The sequence below is a fragment of the Sebastes fasciatus genome, chromosome 14 (genome assembly GCF_043250625.1).
Source record: "Sebastes fasciatus isolate fSebFas1 chromosome 14, fSebFas1.pri, whole genome shotgun sequence".
Taxonomy (NCBI): domain Eukaryota; kingdom Metazoa; phylum Chordata; class Actinopteri; order Perciformes; family Sebastidae; genus Sebastes; species Sebastes fasciatus.
Genome location: NC_133808.1, coordinates 9622045 through 9635063, shown reverse-complemented (window position 1 = coordinate 9635063; position 13019 = coordinate 9622045). Strand labels below are relative to the sequence as shown.

The following is a 13019-nucleotide window of genomic DNA, read 5'->3' as shown; positions in this document are numbered from 1 at the left end:
CTCATGGGGCGTCCTGATCATGCAGGTTTTAAAGAAACCTCCAGATAACACAAACATTTTGGGAATAGAAATTGAAAGAAAAGGGTATTCCCCAAACCTTCTGTGGTAAACATATTTTACAATTTACAGACCAACTTCCTGGTTTAACTTCCAGTGTGGAAATAATACTGACAGTACAAGTTTTACCTCCCAATAAAGTGGGTTGGATAATCTGGCCAAACTTCCAGGTTGTTTGAAACAGTCTGATCGTCTAACCACTCAGGGTTCTTACCCTTTCAGACTGTATTTTTTAGCAATGTCACCATGTTCCCAGATCTCAGCAATTAACATGGTGAGAATACAATTTTATTATAATCAATAATAAATAATGGACAAAACATCCAAATAAGACCCAGGTTGCAATAAACAGAAGTCCGTCGCATTTCAATGTGCCCGTCAGAAAAACTAGTAAAGTAAGTGCAAAACAGTGTTTTCACTTCACAATTCATCATGGTTACCTTATCGCCACCATACACACCTGAGGCTGTATGTTCATGTCTGCCCTTGTACACATTTGAGAAGGTGCTGTCAACTGTGGTGGGACTTGAGATGGATTCAGGCAGACTGTATCCTCTGGCTACTTATTCATAGCGAGTGTTTAGGGACCTGTTTTAGCAAGATGCAACAGAATTTCGGAGTTAAAATGAAACAAGGCATTTGTAGGATTACTTTTGGGGTGTATCAGAGTTTGATATTATTATTTATAATACTGTTTATCATTGATATTATTATTGTAAGGTCAGGTGGGCTAGTAGCGAGTTCCGACACCGGCCACTGCAGTGTTGCCTCCTGGTTGGCAAATTTACTTGGTGTCTAAAAGAGATGAAAATATGTCTGTTAGTAATTGACCTTTGAAGCTTCTCTAGTAATTGAGGAAGACCTATCTAGAACTGTAAATGTAAGATGATGTGGTTCCTGACTTTGTTAGGTGTTATTTAGTTATATTGAGTCATGAACAAATCATTAATGATTGGTGCTGGATATTCTTAATCTAATTTAAATCAGTGATTCATAACACATCTAGCTGGTCACTGAACACAGAACTTTTTTGAGGTAGCTTGCGAGGAAATAGTGGTTAACAACCAAGCACAGCCCAGTTTAGAACAAGTAGATGCAGATGGTCATTTCCACAGTACAAGATTATAACCACCTTGTGTATTTTGTGTGTGTGTATTACAATTTAACCAGCCTGCTGATAATTCTGACCTTTACCCCTTTTTCCTGTTCCAGGTTATGCAATGGTCTCAGCGGCACATCCAGACCTCCAGGTGCTTGTGTCCCTCTCTCGTGTGTTCGGGCTCTCTTCCCTCTGCTCTACAGCTGAGGTGGCTGTGATTTCCCTCCTGGCCAGCGCTCCCTAAGAGGCCAAGATTGCCAAGATCTGCCCTGTGGCGAGCATGACTGCCACCACGCGTGGCTCTCCGGTGGGGGGCAATGACAGTCAGGGCCAGGGCCAGGCACCTGATGCTCAAAGCCAACCCCCACTGCCACAGAACCAGGTCAGCATCATCGCTTTCCTCACTGTCTTTCACTACACCTACCATATTTTGTCGTATTTGTTGAATATTTTTGCTCTTGTCTCCCTTTGGCTGACTACCAATATCATTCAAATCCGTGGCCTTATATTTGTTTTAAATTACTTCCTTTCCGACGGTAGACACATGTATTTATGTTAACCTGTGAAGGGAGAAGGGACAGAGTGTGTTTTGATATCTTTCTTTTTGTTAGTCCAGACACTGCAGCACAGGTTTTTTTTAACAGATATTGCTCGTACCTAAACCACACACAGATGCCCAAGGGGACGAAAAGGGGAGGGGAGGAGGGAGCGGAAAAGAGGGAGAAAGAGAGTGAAGGCGAGGCATCAATGAACAGAGCCTCCTGAGTGATGGATAAAGGATGTGTGTGTGTGTGTGTGTGTGTGTGTCTTTGTGCGTGTGCATGTGCAGGCCTGTGTTGGTTAGAGATGAGCCGTGGTGAGACGTGAGAGGCAAGCTGCCTATGTAGGTCAGCCAAGCAGAAGGAGCCTTCACCACACACCCCCACATTTCATATTTCTCAGTTATGCATCTCCCTAGACTATGTGTATCCCTCTTTTACTCTCTCATACACAGCTGCTCACACCCCGACTGATGTTCATACACACTCGTTAGATTAGGTAAGAAATAAAGACGGGAATGGTCACATTGGTGCTTAAATGCACATTTGTGGATGCACGTTGTTGCCTTTGGTTCTCAAACACTCTTCCTTCCAAAAATGTCTATTTTAACGCACCGTAACACAGATACACCCACATACTAACACATTTATACTTTAACACAACCATGGCATGATGTCAGCCCTCAGTTTTTGTTTCCTCTGGATAGATAAGGATGAAAAGAGCATTTCTCTGTATGCCAAATACTATGAGTATAATGACTTGAATGGCTTTGTTTAAAGGCCTTTCAGGAGAGACACCTGCTTCTTTATGCCTACACGCATGTACACTTAGTGACCAGAACAATAGAAACCCTACCCCATACAAGAATTGGGCCTTGCCTTTCCATTGGTATATGGCACTATAGAAACTGGTGTATATAACACCAATTAAAGTTCCACTCTCACTTGCTTTGGAGGTCAAGTCAGTTCCATCTGGATCTTGCTCTTTTTTAAAGAAATATTTCAACCAAAAATGACTGAATTTGCAGCAGCTTTACTGAAATTCTAAATATGTTTTGCGGTCTGTTCAATTTGCCACAGATTTGGATTAATTTATGTAAGAAAACAGCCATTAGTAAAATTCAAAAAATTCTTCAAGGGATGTAGTGAGGCAGACTGGTGCATTGAGCTTGGGGCCCAGTCAGGCTTTCTTTTTTCTTTTTTGATGGATTGGTATCAGCTTCATAAAGTCAGGCCCATTTCTGATCCTTTGTTTGGGTTCTCCGAATACACCAATGATCAAAAATGCCCCATTGTGCTCCATTAAAACACTACAAATTGCATAACCTTGTTAGCGAGTGACCAGACGAGCACACAAATTAGATAAATGGCAGCCTGCAGTTTCAGTTAATGATATGACAGTGAGTGTCAGTGAGCTAACATGCAAAGCTGCTTTGTCTTAAAAAAAAAATGGTTGCTTTGCCACTATTTCAGCATTTCTTCACACCTCTAAAATTAAGCTGTTGGTTCTCCTTTATTTATTTATGGCTAAGTCATATTTCATCATCCATATGTTAATAGACACAAAATCAAAACGGATTGCTTTGAGGCGTCCTGGTAGTTCAATACACATGCCATGTTACTACGACATCGAGCCAGGAATCCCCCCCCTATCTCACCCTGTTTGACAAGTATTTTTTCTTATCAACATGGGAGTTGGCAAATATGCTTGCTTTATGCAAAAGTATATATATATTTATTATTGGAAATCCATTAACAACAAAAATGACAAATATTGTCCAGAAACCCTCACAGGTACTGCATTTAGCATAAAAATATGCTCAAATCATAACATGGCAAACTCGAGCCCAACAGGCAACAACAGCTGTCAGTGTGCTGACTTGACTTTGATTTGCCCCAAACTGCATGTGATTATCATAAAGTGGGCATGTCTGTCAAGGGGAGACTCGTGGGTACCCATAGAACCCATTTTCATTCACATATCTTGAGGTCAGAAGTTACGGGACCCCTTTGAAAATGGCCAAGACGGCTTTTCTTAGACAAAATTTAGCGCAAGTTTAGAGCGTTATTTAGCCTGAATGACATGGTTGGTATGGTTCTAGCTTTAAAACTGAGCTCTCCACAACCTCTGAAAGATTGATCGCGTTAATGCGTTAAATACATTTGTGGCGTTAAAACCACTTTATGTTATTGCTTTATTAACATGTTAACTTTTACATCCCTACTATCAATACATTTCAAATCAAACAAAGAATATTTAGTCTGGGACAACAAAAACAAAATTCACCCACTGTTTTAATGTTTTGAAGCAAGACACAGGAGCTTTACTTGGGTCTTGAGGAGCTGCGTTGTTTATTCATGGACAAACTGAAACTCACACTGTACATTTACTACCACTTGACAACTGCTAGTAATTTCTTCTCTGCTCTGACCACAAACTCGCTACGCTCTGAGCTATTCCTTCAGCAGAAACTGATACGTGAGCGATTAAAGATGATACATTAACGAGTGGGCGTGTATGCATGTACGTGTGTGTTTGTCTTTTTATTGATTATTATTGGTTAGAATTCGGTGAACTTCGACTGTCAATCAAAACAAAATAACAAATAAGGTTCTACAGCCAATAGCCTTGCTTTTATATAGCAGTTGCGAGCAACTTTCAAATGTGTAGCTCTATCCAATCATATGCTAATCTTACTAAACAGGACTTTCTTTTGTGCGTTTTCCTTTTCCGCTGAAGTAGTGAATAGCCTGACAATTTTTTACAACAATTTACCCGCATTTGACGGGTGATGGGTGCTAATTTCAGACCCTGAACTCTATCATCACGATAGACTTTTAGTCTTCTCTATTGAATTACATTGTGCAGGTGTTTCAATTAAATTACATTTAGCAGGTGTTATTATTTTTCTGACAATGTATCCATATTGCAAAAAAAGGATGCACAAATGCTTTATATTTGTGTAAGAATTCTGAAGGATTGAATCTGGTCATCTGTGTGACCTAGTGTCTGATTTTGCTTATGTGATACATCTATAGAGATCAATAAGCATTGTATGATTTTGATTGTCTGTGATTTTTCTAGACATCATCTCCTAACTCATCTAATGAGAACTCTCCAGTGAGCCCACCAGATGAGCAGGGGGGTCAGGGGGATGGCCCCCCTCAGCTGGAAGAGGAGGAGCCCGCCTTCCCTCACACTGACCTAGCCAAGCTGGATGATATGATCAACAGGTATTTACTCACATGTCGACACAGGCTGCATCCTCTGTCATCACCCCTAAATCAACACACGAGATACAAATGGAACGTGGACCCGCTCATCGGGTACCATAGGGGTTTCACTGCAGATTTTCTCGTAAAGTGGGACTTCCTAAAATTTCAGTCTGTATTTAATCGTGACAAGCTGACAAAATACTGATTATATGATCATTAGCAGTAGATACTAAAAATACCCACAGATCTTGTTCATGTGTGGACTGATAACTATGAATTGCAACAATTTCAAAACTTACCTGGCAGCACTTCAGTTGTTTCAGTTATTTTATTGCAGATGTCTCTTTTTTTTCCTGACTATTTTTTCGTACAGTTGGTGATGAACGCAAATTTTTGTCTCAAGTGAAAACATTTTCAAGTTGAGCTCAGGTTCATGGTGAACCATGATCTGCATCTACTTGTCTTTCCATTGACTTTGTATGCCTTTTGTTGATTCACGTTTTTTTTCTTTCTGCCAGGCCTCGTTGGGTCGTTCCAGTTTTGCCAAAAGGAGAGTTAGAAGTCCTCTTGGAAGCTGCTATTGACCTGAGTAAAAAAGGTAGGAATATACAGAATCATTTTTTGGGTCTATAGAGATGCTTTCTGGCATTCACATCCGACAGTTACTGCTTTTAAAGGCCAATCATTCAGTACAGATTATTATTAATCGCAAATTCAATTTAAGTGTAGAGAATAAGGCTGCTACTACTAACTACGGGTGTGATGAAATATCGTGCCACGAAATATCGGGATATAAAAACGTGACGATAAGCATCGTCGAGACGAAAAACTGAATCGCGATATCAGGGCATAATAGGTACTACGTACATACGTCCGCATCTTCAGTTACACTGCGCATATGTCATACCCCTTACCCCAAGAGCCATGTCCGCCTGTGACCCAGCCTCCTTTCATAGGCCTTGCTGCTCTGTGTCGGAGCTCCACACACATCAACATACACAGCGCAGTCAATGAACAGCTGATCAGAGAGGCCGCGGTGGAGACGAGGTTACAACTAATTAAGTGCAATAAAACTTTGCAACTGTAAAGCCAAGATACGTTATTACACCTGTTCAACAAGCATAAACACAATGAAACGGTTAAACATGTAGGAAAGCAACGTTTCAATGTGCTCTGTCCGCAGTCTCTTATCAACCGCTGCTGTTTACACAAGCAGAGTGCGTTAGCTCAGCGGCTGACACCTAACTGTTAACACGTGTAAGTTATTTAGTTGAGTTGTGAATGACTTAAGTTCCCCTCCAGTAAGCCGTGTTTCAGTGTATGTGTCCGGGGAGTTTATTGTGAGGGGAGGGCAGCGTAACCCTCGGCTACACAAGACTGAAACTAAAGCTGGCAGTAGGCTGTGTAGTCTAACTGTTTAGGTTAGTTTGTCATGTATCTTACTGGTAAACTGATCAGCTGGCTGAGACAAAGCCCCCCCCCCCCCCCCCACCAGCCCTAACGTTACCTTCAGCAGTGAGTGACATCAGCAGAGGACATGAGGAAGGACTGTTACTGACTAATGGAGGAGAGAGGACAGGAGGAAGGACTGATACTGACTGATGGAGGAGACGGGACAGGAGGAAGGACTGATAACATAGAAAATGGAACTATAGAGCAAACAACAGCATTGTTTTGCATTTTGTGTCTTTTGAATAAAAGGCAAATTTTTCATTCATATATTTTCATCATTCAAGTTTTGTTAAAATTGTTATAATATAGTATCGAGATCGTGAACCCAGTATCGTATCGTATCGTATCGTATCGTATCGTATCGTATCGTATCGTATCGTATCGTATCGTATCGTATCGTATCATGAGCTGAGTGAATCGTCAAACCCCTACTACTTACGGTTATTTTCAATTTGAATTAATCTGTTGAATATGTTTTCAGCCATTTAATGTTGATTATAGTAGATATAATAGAATCTCAGAAAAATAGTGAATAACAGCCCACCACACGTTCCCAGAGCCCAATGTGTCTTTTTCAAGTAGCATTTATAGTTTGATCTAAAGTAGTTTAACACATCAAATAAAAATATGTAATTTAAAATAAACTAAAACAGAAAAGCAATAAATCTTCACATTTTAGAAACTGGAACCAACAAAAGTTTTACCCATTGTGCTTGATAAATTTCTTAAACGATTAGTAGATTATAAATATAGTTGGTGATTCATTTTCTGTCGTGATTTTTGTCTGTTATTTTCATTATGGGTGAATGATCAATTTACAATGAAATAAATCAGAAAAAGCAGCAGATGAAAACTGAATTTTCTGTCAACAATAAATGAATCGACTGAACGTTACACTTCTAAAGCCATTTCTGTACTGGACCAAATACACACGACCTTTACTTTTACGCTATCTGCACTAATTAGGTTATTATGTTACAAGAATGAATATTTTGTCAACAAATGACATTCTTCAGGTCAGTGTCTGAACTATATGACTACCCTTCCTGTTACATTCAGGCTGTTGAAAAAATATTCTTGAAAATATTAAATGCTCTCTGAATCGACTCAATAATCCAAAAATATCTTGTCAATATATGTTTGGTAGCAAGATTGAGGTCAAAGTCCAGATATTCCTCTTTGTTGTGTTGTCTGAACGGGGCTCAAACAGTAGCCCCGATTTTAAAACCACAGCAGAATAGCCCCTACCTGGGCTATTTGCTAACTTCAACTTTTAAGAATGTCCAAAATCTTGTCTTTAATGTCCTTATCTTTACTCTTTAAAATATATTAAAGATAATTGAATATAACTATCTTATATCTGCAGAGAGCCTGCATCAGGCCTTGTACCTCCTTCATGCTCTTCATGTTCAGTAGTGTCTTTCATTTCATTTTGTAGCATATTTTCTATGAATATTATTTATGAGGGATGTCTTTCCTTGCAGGACTGGATGTGAAGTGTGAGGCATGTCAGAGGTTTTTCCGAGATGGTTTGACCATCTCCTTCACAAAGATCCTGACAGACGAGGCAGTCAGTGGCTGGAAATTTGAGATTCATGTGAGTTTTCATTATTGCTTTATATTTTGATACTTGATAAAATAGCTTCTTTAAGCCAAAGAATCAATGATTGATTTTTATTTATTTTTTCAAATAAAAATAATCAACCCATTATACACATAATAAACTGAACTTCAGTTTTTATGAAAGAAAATATGGCTGCTCAAGGGGTAAAGGATAACCATCTTTGGAATTTGAGCTCGCTTTCAGTTCCCACAGAACTACTTTTTACTGGTTGACAAAAATCTGTATTATTGTCAGGTGGTAGGACTCAGCACAGTCACCATAGCTGTATTTATTCTTTGATGTTTTTGCCCTTATCTCATTGGATGCATGCATTGTTCAGACCTGGGTCTTGCCTGTAAATTGAGTTTTCTGTTTGGTTTTCTTAGAGCTAAGGGAAAGAGGCAACGCCAGCAGTGATCAATCAATGATCTGTTTGTTAGAAGTAGCTGAGGCTGGCTGCTGTGTTGTATTAATGAGATTGATCTCTGGAACCTTTTCATGATAAAACTGTGAAACAGACAAGGATGTAAAGGAGCAAAAATGTCTTTGTTTTTCCTGTCTCCCTTTAAATAATGTTGACTACATTTAAAAAAATAAATAATCCACAACCTTTATTTAGATCATCAAACAGGAAACATTTAATTTTTATGATCCACAGCTGCTCTGATTATTGTCATTGCACTCAAAAATGTTTGGAATGCAACCAGAGTCTTGTACACAACTTTACTGATCTCCGAAAGCTTTTTTGGAATGCTTTGAGTCAATCCCTTATTGATTACTGATATCTGGCTCCTTCAGATCTGTGAATCAGTCGGTAGCCATGCAGAAGGGGCATTGGATTGTCATTTTATTAAGGATATGATTAGCAGCCCCACTTTTTATTTGTATATGTGAAAATCTGAAGTTTTCACACCAGACATGTTGATGATGTAAGATGCACTAAAATGTGGGTAAAAACAGTCGACTTTACAGGTCGTCTATTTTAGGAGTTAAGACTGTGGCAGTTGCTCTATCAAGGCTCTACTGCAGGGTGACTGGGTAGAATCCATGAATAATGTAGTATTTCTCATATTTCCAGGTGCAGTGTATTAATGTTAACGTATAAGTTATAACATTTAGTTTTTAAAAACAAAAACACAAAACTAATAGCACATAATCATTTGAAGAGTTGATCCACACTGTTGAATCAGATTTGACTTATTTGTAAATTCTTATTTGGGTACAGCCCTAATATGTCTATGTTTTAGGTCATGGCATGTGGCTGATCTCTTTATATTTATTTGTGGAAAAAACATACGGTGACACATATCTATTGCATTATAAGGAAGATTATACCGTGGTAACATATTTTCAGCAGAGCTTCCATCCTTTCCTAACCTGTTTACAACATACAGGGCCTCTGAATTGAACTTTAAGGGCTGCAGAAGAGTAGATCCAGGAGATAAAAGTCTACAATAACAGACAAGATTCGAACATTAGTTTCATGCTACTGTGCTAACGTTATCTTGCTAACTCGTATTGTTCACACAATGCATACTCTAGTTGGACTTGAAATTCTCTTCCTTGCCCACGCTTGCTTTCTTTCTCTGTCTCTCATAGTCTAATTGTTAATATGTCACTGTTTTTTTTTTCTCCCCACAACCCTTGTTTCACAGAGGTGTATCATCAATAACACACACCGGTTGGTGGAGCTGTGTGTGGCTAAGCTCTCTCAGGACTGGTTCCCTCTACTGGAGCTACTGGCCATGGCCACCAACCCCCACTGCAAGTTCCACATCTACAATGGCACACGGCCCTCTGAGACTGTCCCCGCTGGAGCACAGCTGGCCGATGATGAGCTCTTCGCCCGACCACCAGACCCACGCTCTCCAAAGGTGAATTACCACTGCAACAGTTGACCAAACATGAAAACTGTACCTATGTTAATGTAATGTTCAACAAGTTTTATGAGGTTCATCATAGACTCTTTTATCCTCATTCTTTCAACTGGCCAGGTTTTAACTTTTCTTAAAACGGACTGTTGCTGTGATCAGATGGTTGTCTACAGCACACTTTTAACAGTTTAGATTGTGCATGATGTTTAGGCGTGTATAAAATTTAAAATAATTGTCGGTTCCACAACGAACTGTCATGCAGGAAACAACCTGTTCTCTTCCTCCAGAGAACAGTCGGCCTATCTTTCTTCCTCCCAGACAGAATCCATGGAGTGACCCTAAGGGCCCTTATGAAACAAAGAGAAACCCTCTCTGGAGTACCCTGATAATGAAAAAATATGGAACTTACAGTCTATAGGACACTTAGTGCTTGTGTCAGAATGCAGATTGTATAAAAGAGAAGGTGGATACACCAGAGAATAGGAATTTAACTGTGAAAAGTGATGAATACAGCGTGGGCACGGGGTCAGTATGAACAGTACTGCAGCACTGCTTGCCTGTCTGCTTCTGTTGGCAGGGGGCCCAGGACTACTTAGGGTACCACTGTGCAACTATTAAGTCAGATTTTGCTACTATTTTGTGTGTTTTTTTTAGCTTAAAGTTATTTATTGTCTAAAAAGCAGCGGTAAAATTTCTCGTCCGGTAAAGCTGTTTGAAGTCTCTCCCAGTCCTCCTCTATTACTGTGTCTCTTCCTCAATGCTTTGGAGCTCTTTCTCCGTGTCTCTTCCTCAATGCTTTGGATCTCGTTCTCTGTGTCTCTTCCTTAATGCTTTGGATCTCGTTCTCTGTGTCTCTTCCTTAATGCTTTGGATCTCGTTCTCTGTGTCTCTTCCTCAATGCTTTGGATCTCGTTCTCTGTGTCTCTTCTTTAATGCTTTGGATCTCGTTCTTTGTGTGTCTTCCTCAATGCTTTGGATCTATTTCTCTGTGTCTCTTCCTCAATGCTTTGGATCTCGTTCTCTGTGTCTCTTCCTCAATGCTTTGGATCTCGTTCTCTGTGTGTCTTCCTCAATGCTTTGGAGCTCTTTCTCCGTATGTCTTCCGCAATGCTTTGGATCTCGTTCTCTGTGTCTCTTCCTCAATGCTTTGGATCTTGTTCTGTGTCTCCTCCTCAATGCTTTGGAGCTCTTTCTCCGTGTGTCTTCCTCAATGCTTTGGATCTTGTTCTCTGTGTCTCTTCCTCAATGCTTTGGATCTCGTTCTCTGTGTCTCTTCCTCAATGCTTTGGATCTCATTCTCTGTGTCTCTTCCTCAATGCTTTGGATCTCGTTCTCTGTGTCTCTTCCTCAATGCTTTGGATCTCTTTTTCTCTGTGTCTCTTCCGCGATGCTTTGGATCTCTTTTTCTCTGTGTGTCTTCCTCAGTGCTTTGGAGCTCTTTCTGGATCTCTTTTTCAAATGAAAGTCAAGGAGAAAATAATGCCCGAAAATAATGTTTTTCAAGCTTGTAATTGTGAACTTAGTTGTAAGGAAAACAATAAGGAATGTGTTAATTTTGTTTAGGACATTAAAGCTGGGGTAAGCAGTTTTTTTTGCATCATTGGGAAAAATTCTGTAATAACCTTTAAGCATATTGTAATTTAAGTGGTCTGAGAGAAAATTAGAATTCTGCACCTCTTGAGTCTGTTTTCAGGCTTCATAAAATCTAGCCTGTGAAAGGAGACTTTGGCCAATCACAAGTCATTTCAGAGAAAGGGTGTTCCTATTGGCTGTTCTACAAATGCAGCTGTGCGTGCACGTCTCTTCAGATGGTGAAAACCGGATTCAACGGCGGAATATCTGGCACGGAAAGTTGCTATTCAAGAAATGGCGACAACTGCCTAGACCGCAAAGCAACCTAAAAAAAGAAGACGGACTTCTCAAAAAGAGAGTCTGATAATTAATGCAATAAAACACATACCTATCGGTGAAGATTTTCAGAGATGGAGAGAAAATGTTGCTGTTTCGCTAACCGTAGCCAAGGGCTCACTGCTGCTGCCAGCTCACGGATACGGTTAGCAGTAGGCTAAATTATTAGCAACATTGTCTCTCCATCTCTCTTTATAGTTTAGCTTTCAGCTAACCGTAGCCCAAGGCTCAAGGCTGTGGCTAATTCAAGTTCATGTGTATCTAGCTAGCTAGAACCTCGAATCACATCATCTCAAAAAGCTTTACAGGCCCACAAGTTTGCAAAGAAAATAGGACAGTAATTCATAGAGTTGCTGCTATATAATGGCTATTTTTCTCTTTTTTTCAACACAGGGCTGGTTGGTGGACTTAATAAACAAGTTTGGCACGTTAAACGGGTTTCAAATGTTGCACGATCGCTTCATGAGCGGCCAAGCACTGAACGTCCAGATCATCGCTGCACTTATCAAGTAAGGCTGTTGTTCAATGAAAACAATATTTTACAGCATGTCGATGTTTCCTTTCCTTAACATTTAATGTGCTCTCCGTGTAATGCTGATGTTCTTACAAGTTTGTGTGAGCCTGATTTTGTGTCCTCTATGTTACAGGCCTTTCGGCCAGTGTTACGAGTTCCTCACATTGCACACGGTAAAGAAGTACTTCCTTCCAGTCATCGAGATGGTTCCCCAGTTTCTAGAGAACCTCACAGATGAGGAGCTGAAGAAAGAGGCCAAGAATGAAGCCAAAAACGACGCACTGTCCATGATAATCAAGTCTCTGAAGAATCTGGCTTCTCGTGTACCAGGGCAGGAGGAGACCGTGAAGAATTTAGAGATTTTTAGATTAAAAATGATTCTTAGGTGAGTATCAAAAGATCATGTCTTTATTTATTGATTGATTGATTGATTTTATTTATGGATTATCAGACAAAGAAACAAAAATATCGAAAGTATTATGTCAGTTCTTATTATCGGAGTAAGCATTTTGTTATTAATTATTTAATGTTATTATTTTATAATTATCATCATACACAAATACTATCATTTGATGCTAATTGAATAAATTCTCAATTTTTATCACCAGGTTATTGCAAATTTCTTCTTTTAACGGCAAAATGAATGCACTAAATGAAGTCAACAAGGTGATCTCCAGTGTGTCCTACTACACTCATCGACATAACCCTGAAGAGGAGGAGTGGCTGACTGCAGAGCGCATGGCGGTAAGCTCAGCTC

General features: G+C 39.7%; 1 protein-coding gene across 9 annotated transcripts in view; it reads left to right on the top strand.

Annotated features, from left to right (window-relative positions):
- The first annotated feature begins 1301 nt into the window (after positions 1-1301).
- usp9 (ubiquitin specific peptidase 9) overlaps positions 1302-13019 on the top strand; it is a 41457-nt gene continuing 29739 nt past the window's right edge. For all 9 annotated transcript variants that reach the window (XM_074658607.1, XM_074658608.1, XM_074658605.1 and 6 more), the window contains exons 1-8: positions 1302-1538; positions 4781-4929; positions 5430-5509; positions 7848-7960; positions 9622-9840; positions 12142-12257; positions 12396-12647; positions 12871-13006. In XM_074658607.1, the coding sequence (XP_074514708.1) occupies positions 1437-1538; positions 4781-4929; positions 5430-5509; positions 7848-7960; positions 9622-9840; positions 12142-12257; positions 12396-12647; positions 12871-13006 (1167 nt within the window). In that variant the 5' untranslated portion in view covers positions 1302-1436. The remainder of the gene's footprint in view (positions 1539-4780; positions 4930-5429; positions 5510-7847; positions 7961-9621; positions 9841-12141; positions 12258-12395; positions 12648-12870; positions 13007-13019) is intronic.